General features: G+C 45.6%; 2 protein-coding genes across 2 annotated transcripts; both read right to left on the reverse strand.

Moving 5' to 3' along the window:
• Window positions 1-362: 362 nt before the first annotated feature.
• BUB3 (BUB3 mitotic checkpoint protein) lies at window positions 363-13,615 on the reverse strand. The gene is made up of 9 exons (XM_086466690.1): window positions 13,579-13,615; window positions 13,090-13,254; window positions 10,711-10,905; window positions 9,533-9,602; window positions 7,995-8,146; window positions 4,800-4,958; window positions 3,165-3,342; window positions 2,573-2,789; window positions 363-524 (listed from the first exon to the last, which is right to left on the reverse strand). The coding sequence occupies exons 2-9, from the start codon at window positions 13,096-13,098 to the stop codon at window positions 515-517; spliced, it is 990 nt and encodes a 329-aa protein (XP_086322816.1). The 5' UTR covers window positions 13,099-13,254; window positions 13,579-13,615; the 3' UTR covers window positions 363-514.
• A 1,694-nt stretch (window positions 13,616-15,309) lies between these two features.
• HMX2 (H6 family homeobox 2) lies at window positions 15,310-16,884 on the reverse strand. The gene is made up of 2 exons (XM_086467132.1): window positions 16,605-16,884; window positions 15,310-15,860 (listed from the first exon to the last, which is right to left on the reverse strand). The coding sequence occupies exons 1-2, from the start codon at window positions 16,882-16,884 to the stop codon at window positions 15,310-15,312; spliced, it is 831 nt and encodes a 276-aa protein (XP_086323258.1).
• Between the last annotated feature and the right edge of the window lie 535 nt (window positions 16,885-17,419).

The raw sequence follows: 17,419 nt of genomic DNA on the forward strand, positions 1-17,419 counted from the left end.
CCAGTGAAAACATTGCCTAGAAAGCCAACATCCCTAGGTAATGAAGAAATTCCCAGTTCATCTTATTGGAAAAAGACAAAAGGTTCAGGCATTTTTCATCAGGGAAGATGTAGAACTCCAGAATTCTTGCAACTTAAAGGTTTGGTCTTAACATTTGTTTCACAAACAGTAAAAGCTGTTACACAAAGTATTTGTTTTCAAAAAAAACTATGGATATTTATTGAAAAAACTACGGAGACCACTAGAAGTTTACATCAGATGCTACAAAATATGTTAAGTTCTTATAAATGTATAAGCAAAGGACTGAACTGATTTAGCTACAGACAGCGGATAAAGAAAACAGTTTCGCTAACATAATAAGCAAGCAAATAGCGACAGATTAAGACATACTACAATATACAAACAAATGTTTCTTGGTTCTCAGTACAAAGATTGTTCTTCTCACTGCTACTGCTTTAGTTGAGGCTTGTTAGGAGCAGGTGGGCATCTCTTGTAGGGAAGTATCACCCGATGTCTAAGTAGACCTGAAATAAAACAAACCTTATTTCAGCAAGCAGTATGTAGAGCAATCACCAGCAGGGAAACACTCAACAGTCTATAAAAGCAGAAATGCGTAGAAAGACGGCTTTCACTTGTATCAAGATACAATATATAACAACTTAGTGACCAAAGAGCTGATCTTGCCAGGTTTTCTTTCCATAATATGGCACCATCTCGGTGCATTTAAGAAGGCATCGTGCAGAAATGCTAAGTGATTCAAATTAATATGCACAAAGATCACCACGAAACAACTATTAGTCTTCTGTCCTGAGTAACTTATTTTTAGAATAAACCAGAGATGACTCACACGACTGTAACATTAAAATACACGCATCATTCTTAGTGCCCTAAGGTTGGCCCAAGCAACTTGTAAATGTCAGAAAAGCATATAAACCTTGTTAATGCTCTCAGAAATTCATTTAAAGATAGAAACAGGTCCAAAAAGATGCCTGTCTAAATGCATTGCAATTACGTTACAATTATTTTCCAAATACACAGATATGCTCTGTCTTTTCTCAGCTCATTACTGACTCAAACAATTTGCCCTTCTGGGATCAATTGTTTGCTAATAAATAATTGTTTACAGTCACAAAATGATATTAAGGAGTATTCTTATTAGTTTTCCTTCTACAGCCTAATAAGATTCAAAACTAGCTGATTCCCAAGAGTCTAACCTTAACCTTGCTGTGTTTAACAGCCCAGGAAATGATGAACCATCTGTTTCAGAAAATAATGGAGGGCCAAGAGGAAATATTGTTTAATTGTAGATTAACCTCCTCATACGGCAGAATGAAGCATCTACAGAATTAGCAACCATAACTAGCAATGAACAAAAATAACTGAAAGCAGCTCTTACTATTACAAGACCAAGAGCTGCAAGTATTCTTTTATCACCCCCTTTTTTTTTTTCCAAACCCTCCCACATGTATGTAACACGTACAACCTGTTTTTAAGAATAAATCTGAATTATCATCTTCAGATTTTATTTTGGGTTTTTTTTTAACTGAGGAAGACCCACAAATAAACACTGACATAATCCTGGTTTTATTTTCCCACAGGTATCAAAATTATTTTAAAACAAACATATCTCCAAGTGAGAGATGGTGTATTTAGTCCTCTGTAACTTCCACGCCACATCTCCACAGCCATAAAATGGCTGCTCCAAAGCAAGATACAAGTCAGTTAAGGGAAGTGGGGGGTCTTGAGGTTTTAAACTCAAGAACTTTGATCACTTACATGTGTCTATTTATGTAGCCACTTAGACACTAAATAATGGAGAGAACCAGATAAAGTGTAAGACAGTTTGGGTACTAGTAGGGAAAAAAAAAGAGCAATGATAAACCACAGGAATTTGAAAATAAAAACAGCTGCTCCTGTGCTAGCATAATGAAGAGTAGTGCAATTCTGCACCGTGACAGCAATTTTTCTATGTAACATTCATGCCAAAGCGAGCTTAACAGAAATCTTTTACCTCCATCAATCAGGTTGCCCCATTCTGACAGCAACAATGATAGAAAAGTGTGTTACCGGAGGGCTGCAGCAAGCTCCAATACACGGGAGCTGAGAAAGCTTTTCCTTGATCTCACACAACCTTCCCAGAACAGTATCTAGATTCACTTCTGACGGTGACAGCTGGGTGCGTACTCAGTGTGTAAAGATTTCATTAATCCTAAGTTTTAAATATCCAAACACGGTAACATTTACTCAAATAAATTATTCTTGAATTCTTCACTTAATTCTTGAAGCAATGAGCTAGCAATAACTCCACAGCTTCATATAATAGCACCTATTCAAAAAGGATAAGAGTTTGACATTCTTCTCCTACTGAACAACTAGGCACAATTTTATCCATCAGACGTCTATCAACCTACGGATATTGAAAGCTTGGGCGAACAAGATAAAATCAAAACCAACCCTACTGTCAAGCTGCATTATCTACTGGCATCAATAATGCTATTCATGAATTTAGGAAAATTAATAAATCTTGGGATGAATGCTCAGAAAGTCTCAAATACAGGTGAAGCATACTCACTTCGGTTTTGTTTCTGCATCTGTCACTTGGCGAATATAGATACCATCTTCGGGATGTTCAATGTCATCCATCTCATACATATACGAAGAAGCTATTGCAAGGGTAGTTCCATCATTGCTGAAGGCAAGCGAGGCGATGCTCGTGGGGTACCGGTGGAACTGACACAGCCGCTTTTTGTTAAACGGATCCCAGATATTTACAAAGCCATCGGAACCTCCTGAAAATTAATTTTTAAAAAACAGTTTGTGTATTACAATTGGGAGCACAGCAGGACTGAAAAGATACAGCAAAGGGGGGGAAAAAAAAAAAAAAAAGAAAAAGGAAGAGAGAAAACTACCTGGAATTACTTTGTCAGTAAAAACAGAGGGTTATACAGAGTCTCATAATTCAGTAATGAGCACAACAACTATTTCCAAAATCCCTGTTAAAGCCGTTAACTCTCACTGCATCAGATAATTTAAAAACCCTCCTCATTGCAAGAAATAAGATTTAAATGCTTAAAAAGTAAGGGCATATGAAGTAAAGGCTGATCTGTTTAAATCAAAATCAAAGGAATTGAAGCAAGTGTTGCAAAAAAACCCAGAGTATCTACCTGTAGCAAACGTGTTGTGGACGTTATGGAAAGAAATAGCATTAACTGGATAAATCTGCTCAATGTTATTTTCCTTCAAACGGTGACATTTGAACGCGTATTTCTTCTTCTGGATTTCGGGACTTGGATCCAAGTATTCCACCGCAACACGACCTTCAATAGAACTTAAAACATAACCCTACCAAAAAAAAAAATCGGAGATATGCATTTTAGAAGTTTACAACTGAGGAATAGAGTGCAGTACAATTTACCTTATACCCCCCTAAATTCAAATAAATGAAATTGAAACAGTCTTAAATTGTGCACAGCCAGAAATTGTTTGTTCCCATAGACCCATCGCATCATCAATAAAATCTGCTCCTAAGAAAGAAGTAATTCAGAAAAAAAGCTTTCTGAGAGAGATTATTGTTTTAAGCTGACAGCAAGACTTTTAATTACCCCTGCAGGTTCAAACACAAGTTGATTTGGGGGAAAAAAAAAAAAAAACAAACAAACTCTTAAGAGTTCGGAACTCTTGTATTTGCCCACGTATCCCCACGGGCCTAAACTTCTGAAATACTAGAGTTACCCACAGGACTATTTCGTTTCAGAATTACATTACATTAAAATTAGTTCAGAGCTTTATACTAGCAACTAAACACTCAAGCTGAAATAGTATTTTCAGTGAAACTTGATTATAAGTGGTGTCCACTTATCCAGCTAATTACAGTCCTGACTTAGAGCAACCCGAGATGCTTTTATTATAACTTCTGAGTTAAGCCCATAATAGATCTTTTCAGAAATAGGACTGTAATGATATCTAGCTATAGCAAGGTTCTTTAAAATCCATAATACCACACAATCTGGAAGATCAGCTTGGTTTACCATAACTACAACTGAAAATGGACAAAGCGTTCATGCCAATTCAAGCACAAGTAACTAGGTCTTGCAATTCCTGTACTACCGCTACGTACGAGGGAAAATTCCCTTCCAAATTAGTTCGTCAGAAAAAGCTCATCTTCTTGCTTTACTTCAGAAGGAGAAACACTACAGAGAAACTGTGTTAACCTACACGGAACAGCTGTGTGATCACCTAAATTGCACAGTTCCCCCTAGATAACGGATGACGGGCTCTTGAATGCATGACACACACAGAGGTAAAAAAAAAAAAGAAAGAAAAATATATAAGCAACATCCATACAGTTTTAATCCTGCCCCTGTCCACAGGCTATTGAAGAACCCAGGGCTACAATGCATAAAGGCTGCTGAGCAACCGCCAGTTCTGCCTTCCCCTCTTCTACTGCAGATTTGTTGGGGGTGTCTTGTTTTGTTGTGGTTTTTTAATCGCACATCAGCAGTGTGACGCGTTAAATAGGTTGTTTTGAAAAAAGGAGACAAAACTGAGGTAAAAAAAAAAAATGAAAACACTGGTATGGCAGTAGCAAACATTTCTAAGCTGCGCTCCTGAGAAGTTAACCTGGAACAAGAAGCCTCAACACCATTTTTTTTCCCCCCTCCCAAAGTTTGATGACTGAACTTTGAAAACCAGAAATTTTTTTAAAATGAGAGAAAGATGCAGAAACTCTTGAAAAACAAGCCACCATTTTTCCTAAAGAATATTCAGCAGGAATACAATTCCTGACGTGGTTCCCGTACCTGTTTGTTTGGAAACGCTCTGATACAGCGGGTCTGGTATTTCAGACTCGATTCTCTTCGCTGCTGAACGTAACCCATGTTCCGTAAATCCCACACCAGCACTCTCCGACCCGCCGTCCCCACAATTAGTCTATCTCCAGACACTGAAAGCGTGTAGACCTTTAAAAGAAAAAATTACAAAATTTAACAGTTATCAGCCGGATATCCATTGTTCTTTGTACAAAATAAAATTTCAGCAATACGCAACAACAAAGCGGGTGGCACCTACAGCCACGTCCATGGCTACAGAATTCCCTTTAGCTTTAATTTATAACTCAAATTTGGGATAAACAGCAGTAGTGTGCAGTTGGTTACTGATAAGGCACTGATGCAGCATTTCATAAGCTCACCCTTAATTCTGTACCTTAGCACATAGCTGAAAAAAAAAAATATCAAGCCCAACGCAGTCCCATACTACAGATAACTAATTTATCAAAAAAAATTAATATGCATATGCACCTGCGCAACTCTAAATTTGAAGCACCTTCGTTCAGCTACCAGTCTCCAGATCTCAGTGAGATTTCTTCCTTTTGCTGGTGTTAACCACATTCTAAATGCTACACATGTACAGAAATGTTTATGGACAATTCAAAAGGAAAATCAGTAACGTTCAAGTTTTCCTCAAAAATTATTTCAAGCACTAAGTTTCTTGGCTATTTCACAGCAAGAGGAAAATGGATACAAAGTAAGGGGGCGGAAGGGCATGGATATTGGAATTCATCTCAGCTTGTATTGTCAATTCATCCTGCAGTTTAGTCCTACAATACCACATCACACATTTTCTACTCGGTTTTCCTCCACCTGGCAATCATGTGTTTTTCTTGTTAAAAGGAATACTTCAAGTTGAGCTTCACATCAACAAAGGCAAACAAATTGCCAAGAAATCCTTAGAAAACCCACAATACTTCGTATGCTTTAATAAAACTAAGTGAACTTGAAGGAAGCAATGTGCTTGACATCATTAAAAAAAGACCATGGCTTAGAATTTCAACTCTACTCCAAAAATTGTCTCAGAGGTTCTAACATTTGTTTATCAAATTTCTCATTAAAATATTCAGCATATAAATCATTCTGTTTCCAGCTATTACTTGGGATGCAGTTAATCAGGAAACAAGTCAAAAAAAAGAAAAACAAAAAAAGGTTGACTCAAAATCTCTGTGCTATTACATGAACTACAAGTTGTTGACACATAAGCAAGATGGAATCCAGCTACTGGAGCTGTCCTGTCACCGAGCTGCTAACAAGAGCAAACTATAAGAATGAGCTTCTTCAAAAGTGATCTGATGCAGCTAAATACATAGGAAACAGATATTGTATCTATACCTCAGCTCAAGAATCAAAAGCCTAAGAGATCTGGTATCCTGCCAGAAGGATTCAATTTACTTTTGGCATGTGCTTGTGCAATTTCACTCAGGCACCTACTTTCATCTTCTGGTTCTCTGATACAGCCCAATAAAGCTATTTGGTTCTGGTAAGGCTGCACTGAAATATCAGACAAAAACAGCTTTTCATTTGCTAGAAACAATTCTGAAGAAATTATCTTCTTCAAAAAGTTAATTTCTAACAAAAAGCACTAAGCAGACAGGTGTGTATGGGCGTGGGTGTATGTGTATATACACAAAAAGCTTCCTTTAACTAACCCACATTCGTTCAGCCTGCATCCTTGCTCTAAAATGGGATTATTGAACTTCCCTCTTAAGATGGGAAATATCTTAAGTGTCCACGCAGGAGTTGCCTAAAAAATCCCTGATGATCCCAATTGCCAAATCCCACTTATGTACAAAAAGGACAAGAAAACTTGCAGCCAACAGCAGTCACACACTTCAACAAGACAGTTTTTCAAATCTCCCAAAAATATGAATAAACGTTGTAGAAAACGTGTTTGTATACATGCATGGAAACAAAGGCATAAAGAACATTAAATATCTTAAATCTTCTTTACAAACTGATGTCACACCTGTACGGTAAGTATTCTTTCTCCACCACAGAATCATAAATCAAAGGAAACCATTGTCGTGCAGTGGAGTAGGTGTACACATTTATCAACGGCAGCATTAAAAAAGTGACATAATGAACCTCGCTGAACCAATAAGCAGCTTGATTCACTGTGGCTGTCCATTACATGATATTCTGTCAGCAATTTATCACAGTTCTTTACATGCTACATACAACTATAAATCAAACCCAGAAATAATGCAATTACTTTATTCTGAGCCAAGGTCTGGCCAGAAGTAGATCCAGCTATGCTGTAACAAAGTAATAGCTATTTAGATGCAATAGGGAACGTAATGATGGCTCGTAATTACAACTTGGCAATACAATGTGATAGAGGTAAAAGAAATTTAAAAGAGGTATAGGCAAAAAAAAAAATAATAATTCATATGTAAAATTATCCAGCAAGACAGCCTGCGTTTAGGAGTCTACAAAAACAGAAACTGCTGTTCTATAAATTCTTTCAACGACACCACTGTAAGCAGTATCAAGATCAACACACCATATAACCATCAGAAAAAGCTTAAGACATTACATTTTATCTTATTTCTCTTAGTCTCTCATTAGCACGGAGGATTTTAGTGTCAAAAGGATGTCTGAATTTACTAGGCATTAGTACAACTACAGGTAAATTGCAACACACACAATTCTGTTCAGTCTTTTCATACAAGTGAAAAAAACAAAATATTATTTCAGGCAACATAAATGGCCTCCTACTGTACCTCTAGGCACATTTCAAAACAATCAGACCTTACAGCTCCCAGGATCTGGTACACTTAAAAGTCTTGGCATGTAAGGAAATCGATAGCGCCTATTACAATTAAGCCAAGGATCATTAATGACTGCATCAATTTCACGTGACGTTTTTGTTAGGTTTTCCTTCCTCAAGTTTGCTTTAAATTATGAGAATTAAGTTCACCACCAGTGCTAAGAATTAAGTTACGCTCTCCTGTTGATGAAAGCTCAAAGCCTTAACCTAAAAATCACAACATATTCTGAATATAGTATTTTAAAATGCAACATTTTCACAGCTTAAAAACCCTTAAACATAACTTTTCAACTTCAGAGCAGTTCAAGACAGTGTCCTGTACGGGGGTGTTTAAGCAGTCGCTGGATGTATTATTTATTTAACCCATCACCTGCAATCCAGCATCCAGTACGTACCTTTTCAGGCTGAGAGAAGGTTCCTGCGTTACAAGGAGTTCTGGGATCCCACAGTTTGACTGTTTGATCCCAGCTTCCAGTCACCATGACATTGACTTCTGGGCAATACTCAACACACCTGATAGGAGCATCATGGGCACCAACAAGGTTTTCTGTAAGAAAATACAACATATTGTAATTTACTGGCCCTACAAGCAGTCAGAATGTGTTGAATAAAGAATGAAAGAGGACACACTGCTGCAGCATGAACACCCTATGTTCTGATGTTCCCAGTACGAGTGTACTGGCGTGCTAGGGGCCCCTCTGAGGACAGCTCAGGCTTCAGAAGCCTAAGTTTTGCAAGGATCAGGAATGTTAAACATCTCCCAAGATTATGAAAGGGAGTTGAGAATTTTAGGCAGCCCCGGAAATCGATTCAGAGGTCTAAAGAGCGTTCAGTATGAAATGGTATCACCAGCTCCGACGCAGACACCAGTACAGAAAGCAACTTAAGCTTGTCTATATTAACATTACAACAAGAGAAAGGAATTAATATTACACATTAATAAAACTATTAATATAAATGACTTTCTAGAAATGTTTATAACAAAGTTATTTGACCTTTTTCATAACATTACTGCGCACACAAGTTTGTCGAGCCCTGGCTATTGGCTGGCTCTGGTGACCACATTTGTCTCAGGCCGAGATTCACTTTTCTCTTTAACACGCACACAAACACACAAAAACAGCTGGACAAAATAGCTCCATACTTTGCACCAATGAGGCACTGGAACTATTACTTCCAAGTAATGTTTTGTTAGGAAAAAAAAAAACGTAGTATAAGGTCGTGATGTTTGACAAAGCAAAAGCTTTATATACATTCTGCCACACACATGAAAGATCATTTTAATACGTCTAAACCACAAACCTTTGAACACAAAGCATGTTTGGGTTTAGCTCAGCTTAGCTAACTCTCCCTAACTGAGACACAGCAGCCTATGCCATAGCAGGACTGCCATCAGAAATCCAACTCAAGGCACCCTCCAACAAGCACCTACCAAACTTCCCAGCAAACTGCCAAACGCCTCTGTGCTTTGAGGTGGTCCTTGTTAGGGCCGCTAGTTATTCTGCTGGATAAAGGCACACCCGTGAACTTAAATCATCCGTGTGACAAGCACACAGCCATTGCCTTTCCTTCCATTTTCACCTTAAAATAAGTAAACAAAAACTACACACACGTAAAATCCATCCATGAATATACATCACAGGACGAGTGTAAACTCTCAGTCTGGCAGCAGCTGATTCAGCCCTTCTGTTCAAGGTGTTACAGCACAATTTTCAATTACAAGGAAGACTGCCTTGTTCAGAGCCTCGGTGGTGAGAAAGGGCTGCATGGCAGAGGAGACTGCTGAGCACCAACACTGACAAATCAACAGAGGCTACCACTTCAAGCAAATACCCTCACCTAAAAAACCTGGAACAGATTCTGTTCACACAAGTATATAAATCGGAAGCTTTGGCCAGTCGTTGAGACCACTTACAGACCTCGGTCTGCTTACCTTGGTCCGTGTTTAAATCGTGCATTTTCAGCTGCTGATCTAATCCTCCGCTCCAGGCGTGGGTAGGATCCTGGAAAACAAACCATTCCACCTGATGACACGCGTTAAGTCTCCCTGACTGCTAGACCTTTCATCTCCTCACCACACAGGCCTTGCTCGGAAGAGTTTTGGGAAGATGGGAATTAAGACACAATTAAAGGGTGAAGAACCAACCCAGACCTAAACAGGTGGATGACAGAAGTTCTGCAAAAATGTTTAAAGTGCTTTGAGCAATAATTTTTTTTAATTTAAAAGTAAAACTAAAAAGAAACAAAAGCACTTAGAGGCTATATCAAACCATGTCTCTTTCTGTAACCTAATGCTTATTTGTAAATGGCTGCCAACCCAAAGCAGTTCCACCTAACTGAAGCCTACTCCTCCTAAAACTAATTTGGAACCTAGAAACTATTTGAGAACCTGTGGGTCGATCCACAGTACAGTACCAGCTATGTGACAAAAAGTTCAGTGAAAAAAGCACAAGCAGAATTCAAAATTTAAACTGATCCTTAAAACAGTCAGTCACACCTCAAGATCAAGTTACTGGAGGACATGCCAGAATGTAACACACAAAAAAAACCCTCCTATTTAAAGAAAAAAAAAGGCAAAACAAAAAAGTGGCAGCAACAAACTTAAACCATTCCTATTTCAAATCCAGAGCATTAAAAATACAGAAATCTAGTATCTTGTAAACAGCTCACTTGGAACAATGCCACGTTTCCAAAACAACCCAGCAGGAGAAGGTTAAAAAGCAAAGAATAGTTGGCTGTGGGCATTTATTGTGAATGATGATTTCTGGCTGGGTACTGCCAGTCCGACCTGCTGTAAGGAACACGCGCACAATTCCCCACACTGTTGCAGCAGCAGCACAAAGCAGCTCAAATGACTTCTGGTCACCACTTCTACCAGAGGTAAATTACTTGTGTGCCTGCACCCTGCCTGGGAAACACCTATTTTAGGACTAGAAGGACGTTAGTTAAAAGAATAATTGGCAGAAGTAAGCTATTTTTTTTAATCCTAAAATTCAGGTAGGATTTCACTATCCCTTTAATTTCAGGGACTGACACTCTCGTGTACTTTGAGCACTATATGTCTATAAATAATAATTTTTAAAAAACCAAAACAACCCCTCACACACTTACATAAAAAGCACAGTCAAGGACAGCTCCTGAATGCTGGTATTTGAGTCTCATGGTGTTGGCAGGAACATCATAGAGCCGGACGGTTGTGTCCCAGGATGAAACAAGCAGAAACTGAGATGTATTTGGACTAAACTTTACTGATGAAATACCATCATCTGGAGTTTGATTCAGTTTGAATTCGTTTGATCCCGTCATCTGAAGAAGAGACAATAATGCACAGATACAATTTTAGTAATAAGAGCACAAGCCCAGCAAGTCAGCTTGCTCACTGATCCAGCTCAAAGGTAACTTAAAGTTGGCCTGAAAAGTTTTCTAGCTTTTAGACAGAAAGAGTTCAGAACACCCAGATTGCTGACAAACTCTTTAAAATTCACAATGCTGATCCCTGTCCAGAACATCAATAAATTCCTCCCCCTACAGGGAGCTTTTAAATTTAAGTATCAAATATAACATGGAACAAACAGCACAAAAAGTTTATTATTGTCATCTTAGATATTATTACTATAAATGTGGGTTTTCCCCCCACTCTGTGTGTGGCTGTATTTTTAAAAGTAAGTATTTACAAGTTACTGTGAGCATCAAGAAGTTACTTTAAAAAACACCAGCGGGCAGAAAGGAATCTGGTTTGAAAACTCCCAACAAAAAGTGTTGATTTGTTCCTGATTTAGTATGACTGTCATATGCTTCCAGGAATTGCAAGTGGATCATCTCTGAAGTCATTTCAGCCTCTCTGCAACTTTCCAGTCCTTAGGCTTCCCTAAGTGCTATAAAATACCTCCAACAAAACAGCTTTAAGATTTATTTATTTTTTTCCTCTTGGAGTCTAAAGAAGGTCAGATAAGAAAGGAGAGTTTTGCTTCGTGGGGTATGGAAATGTAGAGAAACGTGTGTGAGTGCGTGTGTGACTGGAAAAAAAAACAGACCAACAATTCAATGACAAATCAGTGACTCTGAAGGCAACTGCAGCACTCGCTTCACAGGACTAGTTACTTGTATATAAAAAAATTCAAAGGAGAGCAGAGGCTATGAACAGCAAATTTCAGCTGAAAGAAGAAACTGCTCATTACACATACACCAACAAAACCGCCAAAACTTTTTCCAAGGCTTCAGAAAGCCTTAACAGCACATTTCCCTTATGTTAAAGAGCAGAGAAGTAAATTAGCTCAGATTTTCCATAACACTCTCCCTCCTGAACTTGTACGTACCACCACTGAGGTAAGATCAGACCTCTTGAGAATAAATCAAGAGAGAATGAGCAGATGAACTAGGACAAGGTTCAAGTTTAGCACACACTTATTCTAGCTCAGCACTTGTCAGTAACGAAACAATCATCAAGTTGTGTAACAACGCGAGTACTACACATTCTTACACTGGAAAAACGCCCTAAGTGGGAGCTTCGGCAGGTGTTCTGCAAGAGATCCTTCAAAACTAAAAACCCAACCCACTATGTAAACACAAAGTGCTATTTCTGCTATTTATAAACATGAAGGGGCGGGGGGGGAACTTTTAAGAATAGAAAACAAAAACTTATTTTTTAACCCCTTTTTTCAGCTCTGCTTTGGAAACACTCAGGCAAAAAACTACAGAATTTGCCACACATTTCTATATGAACGCTACAGAGAACCTTCACCTTTAAATGGTGAAATGTACCTCAGTGAGTATTTCAGAGGGATGTACAAGGACACAAAACCTAAAGGAATTTAGAATGGCTACAAGAATTAGACCAGACAAGCGAACTGCCTTGTCTACTTGTGGCAGAAAACTCAAAACACGAGGATTTGAGGCGCCTGGCACAACCAGCTCAAAAGCAGTCAACAAGCAGCACTCCAGGAAGCAAAGCTACTTACATCAGAAACCTGGAAGGATCTCCCAAAGGTATTTTTAGTCCAGAAAAAAAATGTATAAAGTATCAGAATTTAAATACATCTTGCCTCTTACAGATGTTAGTGTGTGTTCCCCCCACCCCAAAAAAAAAAAAAAAAAACCCACACAAACAGCTCTGCACATTTTCACAAACGCAACTGCTTCACAACAGGGATTGCCAAACAACAGGAATTGTCAAGCCCCAAACAAGAAAAGTCCTTGTAAAACGTTCAAGCACCACAAGAGATAACTCATAAAGAAGCCGCTGCAGGGAAGATGGACGCTGCTCAAACCGCGACGCTGATTTAACTACAGGGTGCAGCTCGGCAATTCCATCATCCCCGAAAGTTCATTTTTACTGAACAGAAAAGTAATCGGTGCCGTTATAGCCCCCCTAAACACAGCGCACCCTATCACTGAGCCACACGATTAGCGTTTCTCCAACCAAGCAAGACGCTTTGTTGAAAGCGTGAGGACAACCAGCCTCTACTTTCATTAAGAAAACATTAAAATTACCGTTTTCATATTGCACGCGTTCCTCTCGCTGCTCCACGCAACGCAACGGTAAAGCTTTCTTTCTGCAGCACCAGGGGGTTACGGAAGCACCGAGGCGTTAAGGGCACGGTCGCTCTCGCAGTCCGGTCCCGGAGAAGCACGTCGGGATACGGGAGATGCTTCTAGCTGCGGCGGGAAGGGAAAAAGAGTGAGAAAGGCCCGAGAACCGAGGGAGGGCCGAGGCTAGCGGCGGAGAAGCTCCGACACCCGTGGCCCCACCGAGGAACAGACGCGAAGTCGGAGAGTCCCGGGAGGGTGGGGGAAGAGGCCTCGGCGCCCGGTGAGGCTGAGGGGAGGCAGCCGCCAGCCCGGGCCGGGGGAGGCCGTTCCCAGGCCGAGGCGCCCGCCCCGCCTCAGCGATGCACCACGACGCGGGCCAGGCCGTACCACGCAGGCCCCCGCCCCGTGCGGGGGGTCCGGACCCGATCCCGGTCCCGATCGCGGCCTCACCTCCGCGCTCCGCCCGGGCCCCGCGCCTCCGGCCTGCCAACAACCTCCGCCACCTGCGCACGCGCACTCCCGCTCGCCCCGCCCAGCCAGCCCGCGCAGCTTCGCTATTGGCCAATTCGAAAGGACGGAACCATACGTCTCGGCGTGCCCCACGCACCGGCAGCTCGCTGCGCGCCGCCGCGGGGCATGCCGGGGCTTGTAGTCCGCCCGTCCCGGCGAGGCCCGGCGTGGAGGTATCGGGCGGCCGCCTCTCCCCGTCACTCTCGTTATCGCCAGCGGCTGCTAGCGGGGGGTCCTGGGCGGGGGCGGGGTTGCGGCCCCACACGGGCGTCCCCCGTGGGCCCGGTCCCGCGGTTAGGGCCCGGGGCCGCGGTCGGGGCGAGCGCCGTCCGGTTCCCCCCACGGGAGGCGGCGGCGAGCCCGGGCTCAAGAGGGTCCCAACCAGGCCACAGCGCCAGGCCCGTGCCGCGGGCGTGGGGACAGCTCCTGCTGGGCTTCAGTAACGTCAAACGGGCAAACCCGAAATACGAATTATTCCCCCTAAATAAGCGTCCGAAAGGCGGAGCGGCGGCACGTGCACCCGGGCGCCGATGCTCACCCCGGTGTCCCCGCCGGCAGCGGGGCTGAACTCAACCCCGCCGGCCGCTACCGCCGGGCAAGGGCAGCACCGGGCGGCAGACCGGGGGCTACGACTTCGCACACCGGCCGTGAAGCGCCGGGAGAGCTCGCTCGTTCCCGCGCGTTGAAAACCACCGTATTCATCCCGTTGTAGCTTCGGTTTCTCTCTTTTTTTCTCGTTACCCAGCGAAGACACCTCCGTTATTGCTGCCGAAATCATCCCCCGCGCTCGGTACCGGCGGTACCCGCGGCGCCGGTGGCCGACGTTTAAACACCGCTTGGTGCGGCGTTTACTTTTGTGTGTGTGTGTGTGAACGATCGACTCCGTCCGTGGGGGGAGGCAGCCCGTGGGTGCCCCGGGGCGGGGAGAGGAGCCGCCGAGCGCCGGGGTCAGTCACGGGGAGCCGGGACCCCGCTGCTTTTTAGCAAAATACTCTGCAAACCGGAAAAACGGTCCCCGTTTCCGAAACCGTTTCTGCGCTTTTGAGAAAGGCCCTTCATCTTCCAGCCAAACGCAAGGGACCGAGCCGCGGGGCCAGGGGCAGGGGGACGGGCAGGCCCGCCTGGGATTCCCCGCAGGAACCAGATAACGAGCAGGAGGCGGAAAAAAAAAAAAAAAAAAAAAATAAACCCTCGATGTTACGCGTCGGTTTCGCTCTTCCCTACATCGGTCCCAGGCGCTCCGGGCCCTTCCCGCAGCGGCGGCTCCCCGCTGTGCCCGGCCCGGCTGCGGGGCACCCCTCGGTCCCGGGGTACCGCTCAGGGCAGAGCCGCCGGCGAGGGGGAACACGCGATCGAGCTGGCAAATTTACAAACGAGGCTTAAAACGTTTTATTATTTTTGTCTTTCTTTCTTTAAAAATATTTACAGATCTGCAATAACGCTTTTTTAATTTTTTTTTTTTCAAGTGGCAGGATAACGGGAGGGGAGGCGGGGGGTGCCCCCGGCACCCCGGGGCTCTCCCTTTGCCCCCCCTTCCCATCAGTTTCGTTCCTCTGTCCCCGCCGCAGAGGCGGGCCGAGACTCCCGCACGGAGCCCCCCGAGGCGGCCCCGGTGCCCGTCCCGGTGGCGGCCCCCCGACGGGACGGCCGCGGGGAGGGGAAGGCGACGGCTCAGTAGTCAATTTTGTTGTAGAGGTTGTAGAGCGGTAAGGCCGAGAGATTGCTGCCGGGGTAGTAGAGAGGGGCGGGGAAGGCGATGGAGCGGGGCACCGGCACCCGGAGGAGGGAATTGTCTCTGAACACCAGCGGCATCCCCACCAGAGTCTGCGCCGAGGCGTGGGCCATGTTGGCCGCCTCCAGCTCGGCCGAGAGTTGCCTTTTCCATTTGTTCCTGCGGTTCTGAAACCAGGTCTTGACCTGGGTCTCGGTGAGCTGCAGGCTGGAGGCCAGGCAGGCCCGCTCCGAGCTGCTCAGGTAGCGCTTCATGTCGAAGGTGGACTCCAGCTGATAGACCTGGCTGCGGCTGAACACCGTCCGCGTCTTCTTCTTGGCGGTACCGGCCTGCCGGTCCCCGCCATCGCGCTGTCGGTCCCCGCAGGAGGGCGAGGAAGGTCCCAGCGGCTTCTCCTTCTCCTCCTTACAGTCCTGCTGCTGGGGGGGGGAGAGGAACGGCCCCCGCTCCCCGCCGCCCGCTGCCGCCGCTCCGCTCCCCTTGGAGCTGCCTGCAACAGAACGACAGCCCGGGGGGCGGGGGGGGGTCGCAGGGCGGCCGGTACCGGCACCCACCGACGGCCGAGCAACCCCCCCCGCCCCTTCCCGCCGCCGCCCCGGTTAGGAAGGAGAATCCCGGGTGGGTACCCTCCGTTCCCGATGGCGGGGGGAAGCCATCCCCTTCTGGGCTGTCCTTGTCCCTCCATCCCTGGGATGGAGGGATGGAGGGATAGAGGGACGGAGGGATGGAGGAATAGAGGGACGGAGGGAGGGACAGACGGACAGACAGATGGGTGTGCATGCCTCAGTGAAGGCAGCCGAGTACCAGGCTAGGGGTGCTTTCCTAGGGCTGGCAGATTTTACTTTATAGCGTTGCATTTCACAGACGATTTAGTCAGAATTAATGCTAAAAAAAAAAATAAAAAAATAAAAAAATTCTTTCTTCCCCTTGCCCGAGCGCTGTAAACAAGCAGAATCTAAGAAAACGAGCGTTATCCATCGCATCACGCCCCTTCGGGGGAATCAACCCCGGGTGGGAAGCAAAAAAACAAAAAAAAAAAATAAAAAAAAAAATAATCCGCACTATTTTTAACCGAGTTCCTTCCTCTCGGACGGCGCCAATACGCTCTGCCCCGAAAGCGGGCAGGGTGCGCCGCCCCCCTCCCCTCCACAGCGGGGGCCGGGCCCTCCGCGGCCCTTCCCGGCGGTGCCCGTCCGCCCCGTCCCACCCCGTCCCGTCCCGTCCCGGTACTCACCGAGACAGGTGAAGCCGAGGGGTCGGTGCTTGCGGCACGGCTCGGCGGGGCCCTGAGCCTCGGGGCAGAAGCAGCCGCGGTGCTTCCAGCTCTCCTCTGGCTCCTCGTCCTCCGAGGAGAGGGAGAGGGTCCGGCCGCGGGGGGGCCAGGCGGTCGCCCTGCCACCGACCTCCCGGGGGGGCTGCTCGGCGCTGCCGCTGCCCAGTATGGACTGGATGGTGAAACTGGAGATGGGAGCAGCCGCCGGACAGCACTTGCTGGGGTCTTCTTTGCTGCTCATCCTGGGTTCATAAGAAAGCAGAGGAGGGAAGCTCCCGCTTTAGAGGCGCTCGGGGGGCCGGGGCGTGCGGGAGTTGCGGGAAGGGGGGGACGCGGGGTGCCTGCGGCGAGCCGTCGGGGGGTTTGGGTTTTGAGGGGGGGGGGGGTCGGGTTTCGGCGTGGCGCTGCCGGCTCTCCCCACGCCTGCCCAGGCGGACTGCATGCTCCTTCCCCCGCGTCCCTATTGATCTGCGGGGCGGCGGGCGGCGGGGCTTCATTTGCATGGAGGTGGCCTCCGCCGCGCCAATCACGGCGGCCACGGAAAGTTTGGAAACCCGCGGGGTCCGAGGCGGGGGGGGGGGGGGTGGGGGCAACACACACCGGCAGGCACCGAGACCGAGGGGGCCCCCCCCCCGCCACGGGGTCCTCACCACCGTACCCGGGGTTCCAGGGGCTACTCTGACCCCGCGCCCCCCCGGGGGAGGGATGCTGCGAGCCCGCCATGCCTCCATCTCGAGTGGGCGAGAGGGACGTGGGTTGAATGTCTTATGTCGGCC

This window comes from Leptosomus discolor, chromosome 6 (genome assembly GCF_034619465.1).
Source record: "Leptosomus discolor isolate bLepDis1 chromosome 6, bLepDis1.hap2, whole genome shotgun sequence".
Lineage (NCBI taxonomy): Eukaryota > Metazoa > Chordata > Aves > Leptosomiformes > Leptosomidae > Leptosomus > Leptosomus discolor.